The 17036-nt window shown below is 33.0% G+C and overlaps 1 protein-coding gene across 2 annotated transcripts; it reads left to right on the forward strand.

Annotated features, from left to right (window-relative positions):
* The first annotated feature begins 12 nt into the window (after positions 1–12).
* Positions 13–15492, forward strand: LOC143045669 (double-strand break repair protein MRE11-like). 2 transcript variants are annotated; one of them, XM_076218340.1, is made up of 8 exons: positions 13–129; positions 3560–4614; positions 5093–5189; positions 11032–11126; positions 11579–11670; positions 12482–12601; positions 12894–13312; positions 15177–15492. In XM_076218340.1, the coding sequence occupies exons 2-8, from the start codon at positions 3588–3590 to the stop codon at positions 15352–15354; spliced, it is 2028 nt and encodes a 675-aa protein (XP_076074455.1). In that variant the 5' UTR covers positions 13–129; positions 3560–3587; the 3' UTR covers positions 15355–15492. The 2 variants fall into 2 exon arrangements, with proteins under 2 accessions (XP_076074455.1, XP_076074458.1); XM_076218343.1 differs by having other exon boundaries at positions 34–141.
* Positions 15493–17036: the final 1544 nt, after the last annotated feature.

The raw sequence follows: 17036 nt of genomic DNA on the forward strand, positions 1-17036 counted from the left end.
GGCGGATATCCGGTTGATTAAAGGGAGATCATTCCCGCCATTATTTATTGTAGCAACTTTGTGTACTTTCGTTTTGCCTTTTTTAGTATTATAGATGATTAAACTGTAGAAAGATATCCGTAATTCTATGTAAGCTCTAAGGTATAGTTTTCATTACCCACTCACCAATTAAAATGGACTGTTATTTCATATGGGATATCTGATCATGACAGATCATAACATGCTGACCTATAGTCATTTTATAGTCTTTTGACAGTTTTGTCATGTTTGTACTATACATTGTAATTCAAACAAATACAATGTGTCAGAACATAGTTTAGTTTATTGTAATAACTATTTCTTTCATTCTATTATTATAAAATACATGTTCCTGTATACCCGACAAGGGCTCTGAACATCAAATAACTTAATTTGATACTTTTAAAATAGTCATTTTAATTAGATAAAATAGACAACTTTAGAGTTCGATGCATTTCCGTCAAAAACTCTAGTTTTAGTGAACATCATTTGTGTGTTCTAGGGCATCATCACTTCCGTTCAAATGATGAGTGAGTGGTTGGAAAACTATAATGCTATATTCATGATTATGCAAGAATTATTCGTCAAATTAAATTCTCATAATTGACATTCAGCACTGCTGTCATTAGGGAATTGTGATCAAGTACTTACAAACATTATTTCTATTTTATCCTGCACAATGACGATCACTAAGACGCTTGATGAACGTCAATATTGCCGGGATACAGGCTATCCCCTCGATCTGGTAAATGATGTCATAAAGGCGTGCATAATTGATGATTTTTTTCCGGTGAAGGATGAACTCGAAAGTGGTCTATTCCAGTGTAGTCCAGCAGCATATTTTTTTTTGTCTTATCTCAATTTTGATACTTTAAGACTTGTTTACTAATGAGAAGCAAACCCTGAAATTTAAGAAAATAGCTTATAATAAGTCGATCAATGTCCCGTTCAAAATAGATTAGTCACTTGAACAGGTAAATTTCATTTGTCAGAGAACTAATCAACCTTGGTTGTTATGAGAAGGTATATAAAGTACAGTTTGGTTTGATAGTATTATTTGGCGTTTCGCTAATATATGACCGGAAATGTGTGACTGTTTAAGGTAAAGAGTCAGGTCAAAACGATAGCTTAAACTTCAAAGTTTTTTTCTGAACTATGTTTAAAGTAACAGTCTTGGCACCAGTCATTTACATAATTATCAGCGATTCTGGACAATGCAACCGTTTTTGAAGCCATGCCAAAGTCAGCATTTTTTATAAGTACATGTGTATGTTACAGAATAAAGGTTTAACCTAGTTAGAATTGGATAAAGGTTAAATTGTTTATTTTAGCTCAATATGGGATGGGACCCCAGATTTAATAGAAGCCAAATATTTATGGACTATAAAGTAGTGTCGTGATGTTTACTGAATTTAACATTGTATTAGTACATGTATGATTGATATATATATATGAGAAAGTCTAGCTTATATCTATACATTGTATTAAGTTACATTTGAGGTTTGGAGGGCCAGCATCTTACTCTTTTAATGTATTCTAGTTATGCTATTACTGTCATAGAAGTTATTTATAGAGATGAATACATACTAGCCCAGGCCTCGACAATAACGCTTGTCCGATTGTCCGGTACCAGAGGGAAAAAAGGTCGGACAAGTAAAAGCTGTATCAAGCTTGTCCGTCGGGACAAGTACATTATTATTCTGCAGAAAATAAATTTAATCCAACTTTGATGAACAAAGTAATTATAAACAAAAAACAAGAAAACAAATATTAATTTGACATGTTTCTGTATTCTGTTTATTTAAATGCAAAGCCTCTTTGTTTAACATGTTTACTTGCAATCGATAATTTTTAACTGGTTCTTTGTCAGGTACTTTTTAACAGGTAAAAGGTATACTATTCTTGGAAACCAGTCTTACTGATCCGAATCAATGATGCGCTTTGTAGATAAGGTAACTTTACAGGACAGTTCGTCACCTCCAAAGATTCAGCTCCAAGTTTAATAGACAGTAGGAGACATATTTAGTACACATGATTGATAGACAGTTTGACAAGGCAGGAAACATTTCGGGACCAAGACAAAACAGTACCTCATTTTGCTACCTTATTCTGTTCCTTATAATAAATACCATACCCGTAATTTTTTTCAAAAACTTTGTTTATTTTATTTACCATCAAATTCACAAAATCATATTTGATGATCATAAGTAGAAAAAAAACAGTACTTGCAATATGATGACCTGTAGTTGTTAATTTCTGTGTCATTTGGTCTCTTGCAGAGAGTTGTCTCATTGGCAATCAGACCTTATGATGGCTTATCTTCTTCTTTTTATTGATTGCATTTAAATAAGCTTTTTTCAACTTAAAAAACACAGGATACAAACCCAGTGAGTGTACATTGGCCTATCAGATGGTGCCCCATGTTTAGAGTCTGATGAGACTGGCATTGTTGAAAACTTGAACCTAATTGCTGTGACATGACTAGTTACGCAGTTGTACTTGACTCGTATTTTTGAAAAGTATTTCAAAAGAAATAAATCAAATTCTGTTATGTTCATTAAATTCGTTTTGCTCCTTTAAGCAACTAAAAATGTAAAAAGGTTATTTTAAATAGAAATTTTTTGGACAAGTAACAATTTCATTCGGACAAGTAAATTTTGGTATGTACTTATCCTACAGGACAAGTTAAAAAAAAAGTTATTGTAGAGGCCTGTAGCCAGAGTTCGAGAAAACGTTCATGACAAAGCAAGATTATTTGTCTGGCCTTCAAAATTTTAGTCAGTCCTAAAAAAACTGTCAATTTCATACTGAAATAAAAATAATAACATATATGACATATTTTGTCGAAAAATAACTTTACTAATTTATTAGTTTTATTTTTCACAGCCACGGACAAGTTAACAATAAAGGACCAGTTATGTTCTTCTGAGTGCTTTTATTCAAAGTCATCTTCACTATCCATTCTATCATCTGAATCACTTTTCACTATCCATTCTATCATCTGAATCACTTTCTCAGTATTTGTTATCTCCATCGAAGAGTTCAATCACTGATTGCTTGCCTGGGATGGTTACATGAAAAAATTTAGCAGGCCACATGTAGATCGCCACTGGTTTCAGTTTGTTTATAATAGGAAACCAGTACCGAAAATTAGCAGCAGGTACATCTGATGACTCATGTAAACAAGTACTGGAATTAGTTGGTGATTACTGATAAAAAAGGCACTGAAACGGCCGTTTTTACATCGGTCATCAGGACCGGCACTAGCTTTCAAAATACTGGTCTGAGCCTCATTTTGACTGACATGACCGACTATTTTCGCGAACTCTGACTAGCCAAGGCTGTATGTTGAAGACCGTACTTTGACCTATAATAGTTTACTTTTACAAATTGTGATTTGGATGTAGAGTTGTCTCATTGGCACTCATACCACATCTTATATCTATAGACAAGAATAAAAGTCATTCTTTTACGCTGAATTCATTTATATAAGATTATGCTGGAGTTAATCAACTAAATTCATGTAATTTTGTTATTTTAGATAAGATTTTGAATAGTAGTACTGAATAATGCCTGGTGAAGATGTTGATGACACTTTCAAAATTTTAATTGCAACAGACATCCATTTAGGGTATGGTGAAAAAGATGCTATTCGTGGAAATGATTCATTGGTTGCATTTGAAGAAATATTAGACAATGGAAAGAAACATGATGTGGATTTCATACTTTTGGGTGGTGATTTGTTTCATGAAAACAAACCTTCAAGGAAAATATTACATGGTTGTTTAGCGCTGCTTAGGAAATATTGTATGGGAGATAAACCTATTCAATATGAATTCTTAAGTGATCAATCTGTGGATTTTAGTCACTGTCAGTTTCCAATTCTGAATCATGAAGATCAAAATCTAAATGTGGCAACACCAGTACTTTCCATTCATGGTAATCATGATGATCCAACAGGTCAAGGAAATCTATGTGCATTAGATTTATTGCATACAGCTGGATTTGTTAATTATTTTGGAAAGACAACTTCCCTGGAGAAAATAGAAATAAGTCCTTTGCTGCTACAGAAAGGTAGCACTAAGATGGCATTGTATGGTCTGGGTTCAATACGAGATGAGCGACTTCACAGAATGTTTTTACATAAAAATGTGTCTATGCTCAGGCCTAAGGAAGATAAAGACGATTGGTTCAATATGTTTGTAATTCACCAAAACAGGGCAAAACATGGTGCAACAAATTACATCCCTGAACAATTTCTAGATGACTTTCTTGACCTTGTCATATGGGGTCATGAACATGAATGTAGAATAGACCCAGAATGGAATGGTATTCAGAATTTTTATGTCAGCCAGCCAGGTAGTAGCATAGCAACATCACTTAGTGAAGGTGAAACTGCAAAGAAACATATAGGATTGCTTCAAGTGAAGGGGAAGGATTTTAAAATGACAAAGATTCCTTTGGAGACAGTAAGACAGTTTTATATGGAGGATATAATGTTATCAGACACAAGTCTAAACCCTGAAGACCACAATGTTAACAAACAAGTAGAGGCTTACTGCACAGAGAAAGTAGAATCATTGATTGAAAAAGCAGGTATGTTTGTTTAAACGAGAAGATAATACCAATAATATGCAGTGATTACAACCTTTAATATCATCATTGTCAAAAATACACATAAAACAGTTCATTGTGGTTAGGGAGTAGTTTATAACTCTTTTATAACTTTGTGTTTAGATTTTTGAAAGTTTCCAATAACAACAAGAACTTATGATTATTACAAAAGGAAGTTGTGATATGATTGTCAATGAGAGAGCTTTTACCCTTTAATTAAAGAAAAGAAATGAATAGGTTCAGTTAAATTTTTTAACTTCACAGTAACTAAATCAGCAACTTCTACTAAGAAATTCTTTACTAAACAATAGTGTATTTAATGAATTGATTCTATAAATTTATTAAAAATTCATTCATTTTAAATTTATATTCATATATATATGCATGCATAATAAAATGAACCTTTTTAAAATTCATGCTTGATCATGTTGAAATATATATTTTTCATATATTTATTTAGAAATGGAACACACAGGGAACAGAAAACAACCAGAGAAACCACTTATACGACTCAGAATTGATTACAGTGGAGGGTTTGAAATGTTTAATAGTAATAGGTAAAATAGTTGGTATAACTTTGAAAATCACATGAAATAATTTCATGTCCTTTCCATTTGTCAGACTTTGTTTGGTACATTTATTTTGGTCAATATCATAATTCATTTCAGATAGGCTGTTACACTAACAGTATCATATTATTGTCCTCCTTTGTCTATTTTAAAACTTTTGTGAATATATATCATGGCTCTAATGGTTTAAGTTTATATTGAAAGTATTAAAAATTCATAGAATTGTTTCATACCATGTGTGAATTGTGCAAAACAAAATTTTATTGAAAAAAAGGTCCCTATAAATCTATTTTTTTATATTTAAAACGCATGAAACATGCAGACGCAAACAAAAAGTAAAATACAACTTCATGTAGTGTTTATGTTTGATATCAGGAGTTTATATTTGATACCACATTGTTTAAATGTGAAAGGCGATGTAACAGTTTCACAGACATTCATTTATGGCATTTTTAAGCCAAAATATTTACTGAAATGGAGAATAGACATGGGGAATGTGTCAATTAAACAACAACACAACCAAAGAGTAAAAAAAAAAACAGCTGATGGAATTATTTTGATATGTGACATTAGAATGGAGATATTAAACTGTTGTATTTTAGTATCTATTTACCGAGTTTCGCTAGCTGTTGTTAAGTAAACTCAATTTGTGACATTGAAATCGACGTTTTGCAAGGTTGCATGAAAAATTGTTTGATTCTGATATATTGTAAACCATTAAAGTAATACAATTACAGCACTTAAGTTGAATCACCTCAAACATGTCAAGTTTTTATGAATCATAACTCAGTAAATGTAGATAGTCAACGATGAATTTCTTCTAATGTAGTACATGGTATTGTGGATTTCCAGCTCTCTTCTATTGATTAATGTCTCCTCAGAGACGTTATTAAGAATTGAACGATGGACAGCCAGTGCCTGAATGCTTCTTACTACCTGATTGGAAGATATTAAGAGATGTGAATGATCAAAGTTTGTTGATTGGTTAGGACAATCCAAACCTAGTAAATGGCTTTCAATCCCGTAGAGTATCGGATTTGTCCTCTCTATTTTAGTAATTAGATTTTGCCTGGTCATTAATCATGCATATTCATGATATTGGTACACAGGTAACTTTTATCCAGAAATAGCCGAATCTTCTGGAGTTTTGTAAACACACAACGTTAAACAGGTCGGGAACACTACCTTATATGGAAATGTATAAATTAGCATATTTATGTCCTCGCACATGTAATTATTTATTTACGTGTGACACAAATTATTTTTACCTGGGTTTTTTACCAATCCACTAAATGAGTAACAATGCATGATGGACTACAACGTTTTTACAATCAACAAACCATGCATGCTATTTACTGAAATACATCACATTTTTTCGTGCAGTGCGGGATTATCAATTTCGCTTAGTTTTTAATTTTGTGTATCCACATTTATAGTTCGTGATATAAAGTATTCGTTCCATGCTCTGATTAACGAAGAGTTGTTTCTATACGAAGAAACGAGTTTTTGAAAGACCTGATACATAGCCATTAATATGTTTCATGAAGACATGGAGATTTCAATATTCGTCCACCAGACAGCAGCGACACACAGTGAAAAACACAATTACCCATCAGATAAACTTACTAATGTGAAGTTATCCATCGATAATAGCCAGTGCTAATATTTATGAGGGCAGCACCTTTTGAATAGATAGTTAAGGAAAAATATATGATCCTTGAATTTTGTGTTCGTAAAAAAGCAAAGACTTGGAGTTTGTCAAATATCTGATGTAGTAACTTAATTTTCTAAGTTTTCACAAAAAATAATTTATGATATTGTACCTTCTCTTATGATTAAAAAGTAATTTAAATTGAGGAAAAGAATGTGTTTATTCATTTTTCTTTAAGAAACAACAACGAAGGCATCAATCGGACCATTTATAGCCGATTATATGGTATGGGTGTTTCTCATTGTTGAAGGCATTACAGATGCCTATCACTACTTACATCCACTTCATTACAGCATAAATGGATGGTTGTCCCAATAGCAATCTTACTAAATCTCTGTATTTTTGTGTACAGATTTCTTTCTGAAAGTTCGGTTTTCCATTATGAAATATTTACTGACGTCTGTAGAACACTAAGTAATGTTCTATTTTTTTTTTTCCATTGGAAATGTTGGATTTTTTTAATGGCCCCAGACATTTACAAACCTTATTAAAACCATTAATGATGTTATCCATTTTCTGTGCGACAAGGTAGAAACTTTGATATGTTTTGTGAAAACTGCAGCGTTGGATCTAAACCTATTATATTTCTTTTATTTATTGGATAAGTTTCTTCTCCTTTAGAATATGAAATTAAACCGTTGTTTTTTGGGGTTTTTTTTGGGGGGGGGGATTGTTTTACACAAGTAATATTTGGTCCCTTTATAGCTTACTTTTCCACATTGAACCTATGATTACTTACTTTACTAGATTGTGTCTTGGATGGGAAGATGTCCCATTTGGCACCTAATCTTCTTATTTCTATAATATATATTGGAGACATTGCACTTACGTCAATAGGACAGCAGCCGAACGATAAGAATATCTCTTAGGTATAATTTGGGATAAAATTAGTAACATACAGACTTTATCGATGAATGACACTATACAGAGTTTGTTTAGCTATTTACCGTCCCCTCGTTTACAACACTTATTTTTAGCATACTGAATATCATGATGCTCTTGCTTTTAGTTCAGGTCCTGATTAAAAAAAGTTCACGTATCCATTACAGATAAAAGTGTTTCAGTGCCAGTTTTCGTGTTTTTTCGAGGCAGAAAGGTTTTTCGGAATGACATTATAAAATAAAATTGAGAATGGAAATGGGGGATGTGTCAAAGACATAACAACCCGACCATAGAGCAGACAACAGCCGAAGGCCACCAATATTTTTTCTTCTCATACAGGCTCAACGATTTTTCAGACTCTACAGTGGTCAATTCATCTAACATTTAGCTGTTTCACACTGTGAAATTATTGCACAGGTACAATGTATAACAGTGGAAAAAACCTATTCAACTACTTTTACAAGGCAAAAAAAGAAAGTCGATTGGTGAAGCCTGTAAACAATACTTTTTTAATCTGAGCATGCAAATTGAAGATTATGTTATATATTTTACAATAAACATAATCAGAAAAGAAAATTTATTTTGAGGGTCTCAGACATTATATTAGTTGACAGTTTTTCAGCTAATTCCATGTGTTTTCAAGTGTTATTAAACTTGTAGTAGCCCACAATGCATTGTAGTTCATTGAGTCGATTGGTCAGTTTTTCAAGGCCGTATTGGCCTTGTGTTTTTTTTGGAAATTACTATGCAAATATATTCTGACATCAGGAAATCTAGAGTTCTCGACCTGTTAAATGATATACTACTTCATAACGAACGTGTGTGGTAAAATTTGTAGATTGATATAACGCAAGGCTATTCTGAATGAATTAATTTATAAAGCGAGAACACTTTCCATTTTCATCAGCTAAGAGACGGCTAGCCTTTTTTTGAAAAGCTATTACTTGTTATGGTAATAACATCAACAATAGACCATGAAGTTTTTCCATGTTTTCCATAAAACTTTGTAGTAAAATTGTTTAGAGGATTGTTCTTATGTTTTTGGTATGTTTTACAAACTTTTTATACTAACTCGTCTGAATTAATCTTTGTAACACAACTGGGATTGAATCAAGATTAGGAATGGATTTCATTGAAACTGTAATCATTGTAAACTAATGTGTACAATATTTATTAAATGTATTTTTGTCGAGCCTGCAACTTTTGTTGCAGAAAGCTCGACATAGGGATAGTGATCCGGCGGCAGCTACGGCGGCGGCGTTAGCTCACTTCTTAAAAGCTTTATATTTTAAAAGGTGGAAGACCTGGATGCTTCATACTTTGTATATAGATGCTTCATGTTACGAAGTTTCCGTCAGTCACATGTCCAATGTCCTTGACCTCATTTTCATGGTTGTGACCACTTGAAAAAAAAGTTCAAATTTTTTGTAATGTTGAATTCTCTCTTATTATAAGTAACTAGAACACACCCGCGAAATCGCGGGCATTCAGAGCGTAGTTTAAAGTATCAGTATGTAAAGTGTTGTTGGAAGAATTTTGTTAAATACAGAATGACTGGAGAATTTCAGTAAAAGTATCATAAGTCATAGGTTAAAGGAGCCTGTAATTCAGTGGTTGTCGTTTGTTTATGTGTTACATATTTGTTTTTCGTTCATTTTTTGTACATAAATAAGGCCGCTAGTTTTCTCGTTTGCATTGTTTTACATTGTCATTTCGGGGCCTTTTGAAGCTGAGTATGCGGTATGGGCTTTGCTCTTTGTTGAAGGCCGTACGGTAACCTATAATTGTTAATTTCTGTGTCATTTTGGTCTCTTGTGGAGAGTTGTCTCAACATGGCAATCATACCACATCTTCTTTTTTTTTGTAATCAATGAATTTTGTAAAAGATTTAATGACTAAAGAATTTCAGAAAAAGTATCAAAAGTTCACATGAATAATTTTAGCGCTTATCTGTATATTATGAACATTCATTACTATATAAATAAAGCGTATTTACTTTCAATTCTAAGTTTACTAATCGATCCATGGTAATCATTGATATAGTATACATACCCTCTCTATTTAATAAACTCTGTGACTGCCGTGGATAGTAAACTTGAAAATGATAGTAGATAAAATTCTGAAAATACACTTTATTCGTAGTATATGTATGTTCAAAGTATACAGAAAAACGCAAACCGGAAGTCTAATCTGACTTAAAATTTCGTCCAATGACGGGACAATATCCGGATGCCTTTTTTCTCGTTTTTCTCCCAAAATAACTCAATCTGAATAATCATATGAATGGATGACAAATGCCACTATGCACTGTATATATAGGACACAGAGTCGTGTTGATTAATTTATTGTGGAAAGAAGAGAAGCGACACCAAAAATGAGGTCTTCTCGTTTAATAGTATAGATAGGATAACTATATTTGATATGTGCATACCTTGCAAGGTCCTCGTGTCTGTTAGACAGTTTTACTTGACCTCAACCTCATTTCATGAATCAGTGAACAAGGTTAAGTTTTGGTGGTCAAGTCCATATCTCAGATACTATAAGCAATAGGGCTAGTATATTCGGTGTATGGAAGGACTGTAAGGTGTACATGTCCAACTGGCAGGTGTCATCTGACCTTGACCTCATTTTCATGGTTCAGTGGTTATAGTTAAATTTTTGTGTTTTGGTCTGTTTTTCTCATACCATATGCAATAGGTCTACTATATTTGTTGTATGGAATGATTGTTAAGTGTACATGTCTAGCGGGCAGATGTCATGTGACCTTGACCTCATTTTCATGGTTCAGTGGTCAAAGTTAAGTTTTTGACCTTTGGTCTTTTTATCTAATGCTATATGCCATAGGTCAACTATATTTGGTGTATGGAAATATTTTATGATCTTTATGTCAGTCGAGCAGGTTTTATTTAACCGTGACCTCATTTTCACGGTTCATTGCACAGTGTTAAGTTTTTGTGTTTTGGTCTATTTTTTTTCTTAAACTATAAGTAATGTGTCAACTATATATGTTGTATAGAAGCATTGTTAGCTGTACCTGTCTGCCTGGCATGGTTCATCTGACCTTGACCTCTTTTTCAAGGTTCATTGGTCTTTGTTTAGTTATCTTGGTTAATGTTAAGTTTATGTGACAGTTGTAATAAAGCTTAGCTTTATACTTAGGACTATCAACATAATATCAATGATTAGTATAGAAGGCGAGACATTTCAGCGTGTGCACTCTTGTTATAATATTTTCAGGTTTGGTCAAAAATTTGTTGACAAAGTGGCAAACCCTAAAGATATACTGCATTTTACTAGGAAAAAAATTATAATGAAGAAAGAAGATAAAAATGGTAAAGTAGCATCTGACTGTTTTGTCACAGTGATTTAAGCTCTTAAATACCTCCTAAAAAATAAATATTTTTAACAATTGCTACTTGGGGTGTCAAAATACTTTGATTTTCTAATATTCTCTATCCTGAAAGTCAAGGGGATAAACTTAGCTTAATTCCACAAACCCTACAGAACTAAAGAAATAAGAGGTGGTATGATTGTCAATGAGAACTTGAACTCATTTCATTGATAAGTGATCAGTTATTAAAGTTTAGATATTTCTGGTCAGCCAATCCCCTGAGACATTTCTGCATGTCCAATCTTGTTATTGACAGTTTCCCTATCCAGTTTCTACATTTTTTGGCCCTTTCACAATGGTCTTTAAAAAAAACAACCAGTAGCGTTATTCAGTATTATGCTGTGGGCAATGCAGGCTTGCAGTTAAATGATATATTTTATGTTTTGTTTCAAGATGAGGCACTACAGTATGCTATAAGAAAGGAAAACCTAGAGAAATCAAGAGTAGAAGATGTTGTGAAAGATATATTTTCACAAGCAGACACAGTATGTTGAAATTTTAAAGTTATTAATAGTCATGATAGTTAGTTGATCGTTTAAAAAAATGTAAATTACACCAGTATTTTTATTTACTTCACTGCCAATACGATTGAGATCCCAGTGAATGAACCTGCATGTAATACTTATTAGATATAGCTACTCTATGACTATGTTCAAAGTAACGTAACATTCATTCCACAGTAAAGCTAATATTGATTGTGGGTCCTGCTGAATGCTGAGGATGTATTAACACACAGACATGTCCAATTAAAAATTGTATGGCCTGTGTATGACTATTGTAAGGCTATTATATACACACTATTAAAAAAAAGTTTGACAAATGTAAAACAATTGCAACGAGAAAACTAATTAAAGAAAAACATCTTAGTAACACATCAACAAACAACAACCACTGAATTACAGGCTCCTAACTTTAGACAGGCAAATACATACAGAATGGGTTTGGGTTAAACATGTCTGTTCAAGCATAATGAGAAGAATCACCTTACCTTGACCTTATTTTAAGGTTCACTGATAAATATTTAGTAATACCTTCAGCTCAAAAACTGTCACCATAATATTTAGTTATGATCAGTTAAGCAGACAAGATACTTTAGCATATGTGCCCCTTTTGAAGAAGAAAATATGGGGAAAATAAATAAAGCATAATGAAAACTTTAAATTGAGTTCTTGGTGGTAAAATTCTATTTCAGTAAGCAATGGTGTGTCAGTTTATCTTGCATAGTTTTTTTTTTTTATAAAGAATCAAAGTAGCAAATTTGAAAATTAAATTCTGAATTTACTGATTTCTTTTTAGCACATGCAATTAAAGTTACTCACAGAAAAAGGTATGGGTGACGCTGTGGCAGAGTATGTGGAAAAAGAAGAAAAGGAGGCCATTTCAGAACTTGTCAAATATCAGCTGGAGAAAACACAGGTCTGTTAATTTAGTTATCACATCTAATTAATTCTGGGATTGAAAAAAATGAACTTTGGCATACCCGTAGCCAGGGGGGGGTTGGACCCCCCCCCCCCCCCTTGAAAACAATTAAGCACTGTTAAAGTCAACGTTTTGTTCGAATTGTGACTGTTGACATGAGTTGACAAGTTATTTATCATACACCCTGTCTTTTTGTCAGGCTTAAAATGTTGTGGAAGCAAGACATGACAATCCTACATTCTGTTGTCAACCTTAGTGAACATTTAATTACATTGTATTATAATTTTAGGGTTATCTCAAAACAAGAAATGCAGAAACTGATGCTATTGATGATGAAGTGATAAGGTACAGGGATGAGAGAAAGAAGAAGAAAGAAGATGTTCAGGAAGCCCAGGAAGCTATTCAGCGGGCAAGAGCAAAACGTCCAGCCGATGATACTGGATTTGATGAAGACAGCAAATCAGAGAATTCAAACGAAGAAGATGAAATGGATAAAAGTACAAGAGGACGAGGTAGGGGAAGAGGGCGTGGACATGGTGCAAGAGGATCAAGAGGAAGTAGAGGAGGTGGAGAAACTAGTACTAGAGGAACAAGAGGGGGAAGGGGAAGAGGATCTAAGAAAGCACCTGTTGTAGCTGAGAGTCAAAGTAGTATTAAAAATGCTTTTGCATCTCAGAGTTCTAGATCATCCAGGAATAAGACTATGAGGTATGTTTATAACTTACAGACAATTAAGAAACAAATGTCATTAAATTTCAAAGAAAACAAAACATCTATAGGTTTGAATTAGTACATATTTACAAGTCAGGTCATCTGTGTCCCATGGTCACATTCTTGTTTTCTTTTCTTTTTTATTTCAAAATTTTGATTTTCACCACAGCCTTTAGAGGCTATTTAAAGTTTGAGGCCAATTAGGTCAATATCTTTAATTGTTTTTACATAGGTGGTAATGGTAACATTTTTTCCTGTAGCTCAGTCCATATCGTAAACTTGGATATGTATGATAGCTCGTTTCGAAGCTGTGACATTTTCACATATGTGGTTAAATTTTCGGGGTACGAAGTGAGATTACTTTTTCCGTAAATTAGCATACCCCGAACATCCTTTCGTGATGCGGCTCCTCGTGGTAAAAAATCCCCTTTTTAACACAATAAGTTCTTTGAGAATTTAATACTTTGAACACATTTAATAGCTCCATAGTTTGTACACATTTATTCTATGTTCCTCTACTTTTCTAATAACCACAAATGGTTAAGCTCAGTCATTTGTAAAACATAGAAACATGTCCAATATCACTACACAGAGATTTTTTGTTTATACAAAACTTTTGAGTTTCTCATTTCAAGGCGCATTAGGTATATTGTAACAAACCTAGGGTTGCTATAAACTGTTTAACCATCATTCAGGAGGGGTGGAATCAACGGCATTGTGGAGAAACAGATTTGTAATAAACATATTAACAATGATATTTATTTTATTTGTATTTTGACTTCTTCTTTCAATATAATAAACACCAAATACACATTCATCATTCAACAGATAAAACAATAAATTGGGTGGTGAATATAGAAAGGTAGTTGAAGGTTCAAAGGATTCATTCAAAATGCCATGTTTATCTACAGGCTCCTATTTATGTATTTTGGCACTAACTATTATGTAAGAGTAAACATCAAATCATCCAATCAAAAGCAGCGTTTCTTACGTCTTTTGGATAGAAACGTTTATAAAGACAAACAGAATTCGTTATTCTTAAATAAAGAAACATTATTAAGTTGTCCTAAACTTGTCCTTCTTGTCCGAATTATGTTTAAAAGCAAATAAAAATTAAAGGACATTTCTATATAATGCTATTTTTAAACGGACAGTAAATTCCTTTCTTGATACGGTGTATGAACTTAGGTGTAATTTACATAACCTTACGCATTAGATATAATGCTTAAATGAGAGCAATGAAAACCCTGCTCTATCATAAATATAGACATTGTTAATGAAAAGGGAGGCACAAACATAATAAATACATAATGTATCTGCATTGATAAAGTGTTAACTTAAACAAATAATAGTATGGGATCGCAAAGTGAAAGTACAGAACGGTGTCATGGCAGATGTAAACAAGTTGAATCTCACGACAAGATATGTCAAAATAAATTACTATATGACAGGATAATCAAAGTATTTCGTAGTTAATTATTACCCAGATATACATATAGAACCGGCCTTTCTCGCTTGCAAAGTATAAATGGTTTAAATCATGAGTATGAAAATCATTGCATTTATCAGTGTTTGTGCACACCTAAGAAGTTGACCACCCAGCAATATTCAAATAAATATATGTTTAAATACAATTAATAACACATTAAATAATAAAAATTATCAGTCCAGAATTGTCACAATATTGTCCCAATTCCTGAAATGAAATAGGAGAAAAATACACCTATCCTTATTACTGGGTCATGCAGATAAAAAAAATTAGCATCAACAATCCTTAAAAACAATTATTATTAAATATATATTTTAAAGTATGCATGATTTTGATTTTTTTGTATCGAAAAACATTCACTTGTGGTTTCAGTTATGCAGATTCAGAGAATGATGATGTGATGGAATTATCAGATGATGACCCATTCAATGCCTCCTCCTCCTCCAGAAAACCAGCACCAACCAAAAAATCAGCTCCAAAATCAAGGGGAATAACTTTTGATACTGACTCAGATGAAGATATTATGCCAGCTAAAAAGAAGAAACGATGATATTAGACACAATAAGACACATACTGTTTATTATTTGAAAGTTTGTTACAGAGTAGATTGTTACTGGTTATTTGTTTTATTATGAAATATGTCAATAATGTCAATCATGCAAGCTGTAATTAAAATTGTATAAATGTCTTTTTTGATTTAGGAATAGTTCAATGAAGGTAGAATATTCTGTTTGATTATTCAAATTTTTTTCACTTGGCCCATAGGGCTTTAAACACTTCACAGTGCAGTTACAAACAGGATGACCTCTAAATTTAAAAAGAATATAAAGGACAACTCATTGTTCATAAAGGAGGGTGAAATGTTATTTCTATTACAGGAAGCTAATTTAGTTAGTCTTAGCTGTTGATTCAATATGTTAATGCTGTAGAAAACAATCAAAAACAACACTCCTAAAATGTTTCATGATATCTTATCATAAAAATACTATATATCCACAATCCACTTCACTAGAAAATAAATAATAAACTTATCACAGAGATTAGTCTCGCTTTTTGGTAATTTCGATAATGCAAATGTTGAAATCAAAATAGCAACATGTAAAATTTGCATATATTCAAAGTCAATGAACCATGACTGAAGGTACATGGCTCAACAATCTCCATGAAAATGAGATGTGCTAATGCTAGTACAACACAAACCAAATACCATTGACTTATTATAGGCAGTTCCCTTTAAACGAACCTAAACACAAACTTATACATGAAAACTAAGCAAAAGTTTCAAAGTCAATAGACCATGACTGAGGGGGCGGGGCCAAATAATCTCCATGGAAATGAGATATGCCAATGCTTTTACAACTGCATACCAATTATCATTAACATACCACTTGTGGTTGCCCATACACTGAACTAATCACAAACTAACACATGAAAACTAAGCAAAAGTTTCAAAGTCAATAGACCATAACTGAGGGGCCGGGCCAAATAATATCTATGGTAATGAGATGTGCCAATACTGATACAACTGCATACCAAATATCTTTGACTTACCACTAGTGGTTCACCATAAACTAGACCTAATCACAAAATAATACATGAAAATTAAACAAAAGTTTCAAAGTCAACAGACCATAACTGAGGGGGTGGGGCCAAATAATCTCCATGGAAACGAGATGTGCCAATACTGATACAACTGCATACCTAATATCTTTGACTTACCACTAGTGGTTCACCATAAACTAGACCTAATCACAAAATAATACATGAAAACTAAACAAAAGTTTCAAAGTCAATAGACCATAACTGAGGGCTTGGGGCCAAATAATCTCCATGGTAATGAGATGTGCCAATACTGATACAACTGCATACTAAATATATTTGACTTACCACTAGTGGTTCACCATAAACTAGTCCTAATCACAAAATAATACATGAAAACTATGCAAAAGTTTCAAAGTCAACAGACCATAACTAAGGGGGTGGTGCCAAATAATCTCCATGGTAATGAGATGTGCCAATACTGATACAACTGCATACCAAATATCTTTGACATACCACAAGTGGTTCACCATAAAATAGACCTAATCAGAAACTAATACAAATTTTGACGTGGTCATCGTCGCCAACGCCAGAAACAGCATACCTATGTCTTGCTCTTTGACTGTCAAGCGAGACAAAAAATCATGTCATGCCTGTCAGGCATGGTCATCTTTGGGTCATATCATGGGAAAC

Source organism: Mytilus galloprovincialis, chromosome 9 (genome assembly GCF_965363235.1).
Source record: "Mytilus galloprovincialis chromosome 9, xbMytGall1.hap1.1, whole genome shotgun sequence".
NCBI lineage: Eukaryota > Metazoa > Mollusca > Bivalvia > Mytilida > Mytilidae > Mytilus > Mytilus galloprovincialis.

Excerpts from the sequence above, each read along its gene's own strand:
- LOC143045669 (XM_076218340.1), top strand. The coding sequence starts at position 3,588 with ATGCCTGGTGAAGATGTTGATGACACTTTCAAAATTTTAATTGCAACA. Across the intron at positions 12,602-12,893 it reads ATCAGCTGGAGAAAACACAG|GGTTATCTCAAAACAAGAAA; the intron begins GTCTGTTAATTT and ends TTATAATTTTAG. Across the intron at positions 13,313-15,176 it reads TCCAGGAATAAGACTATGAG|TTATGCAGATTCAGAGAATG; the intron begins GTATGTTTATAA and ends TTGTGGTTTCAG.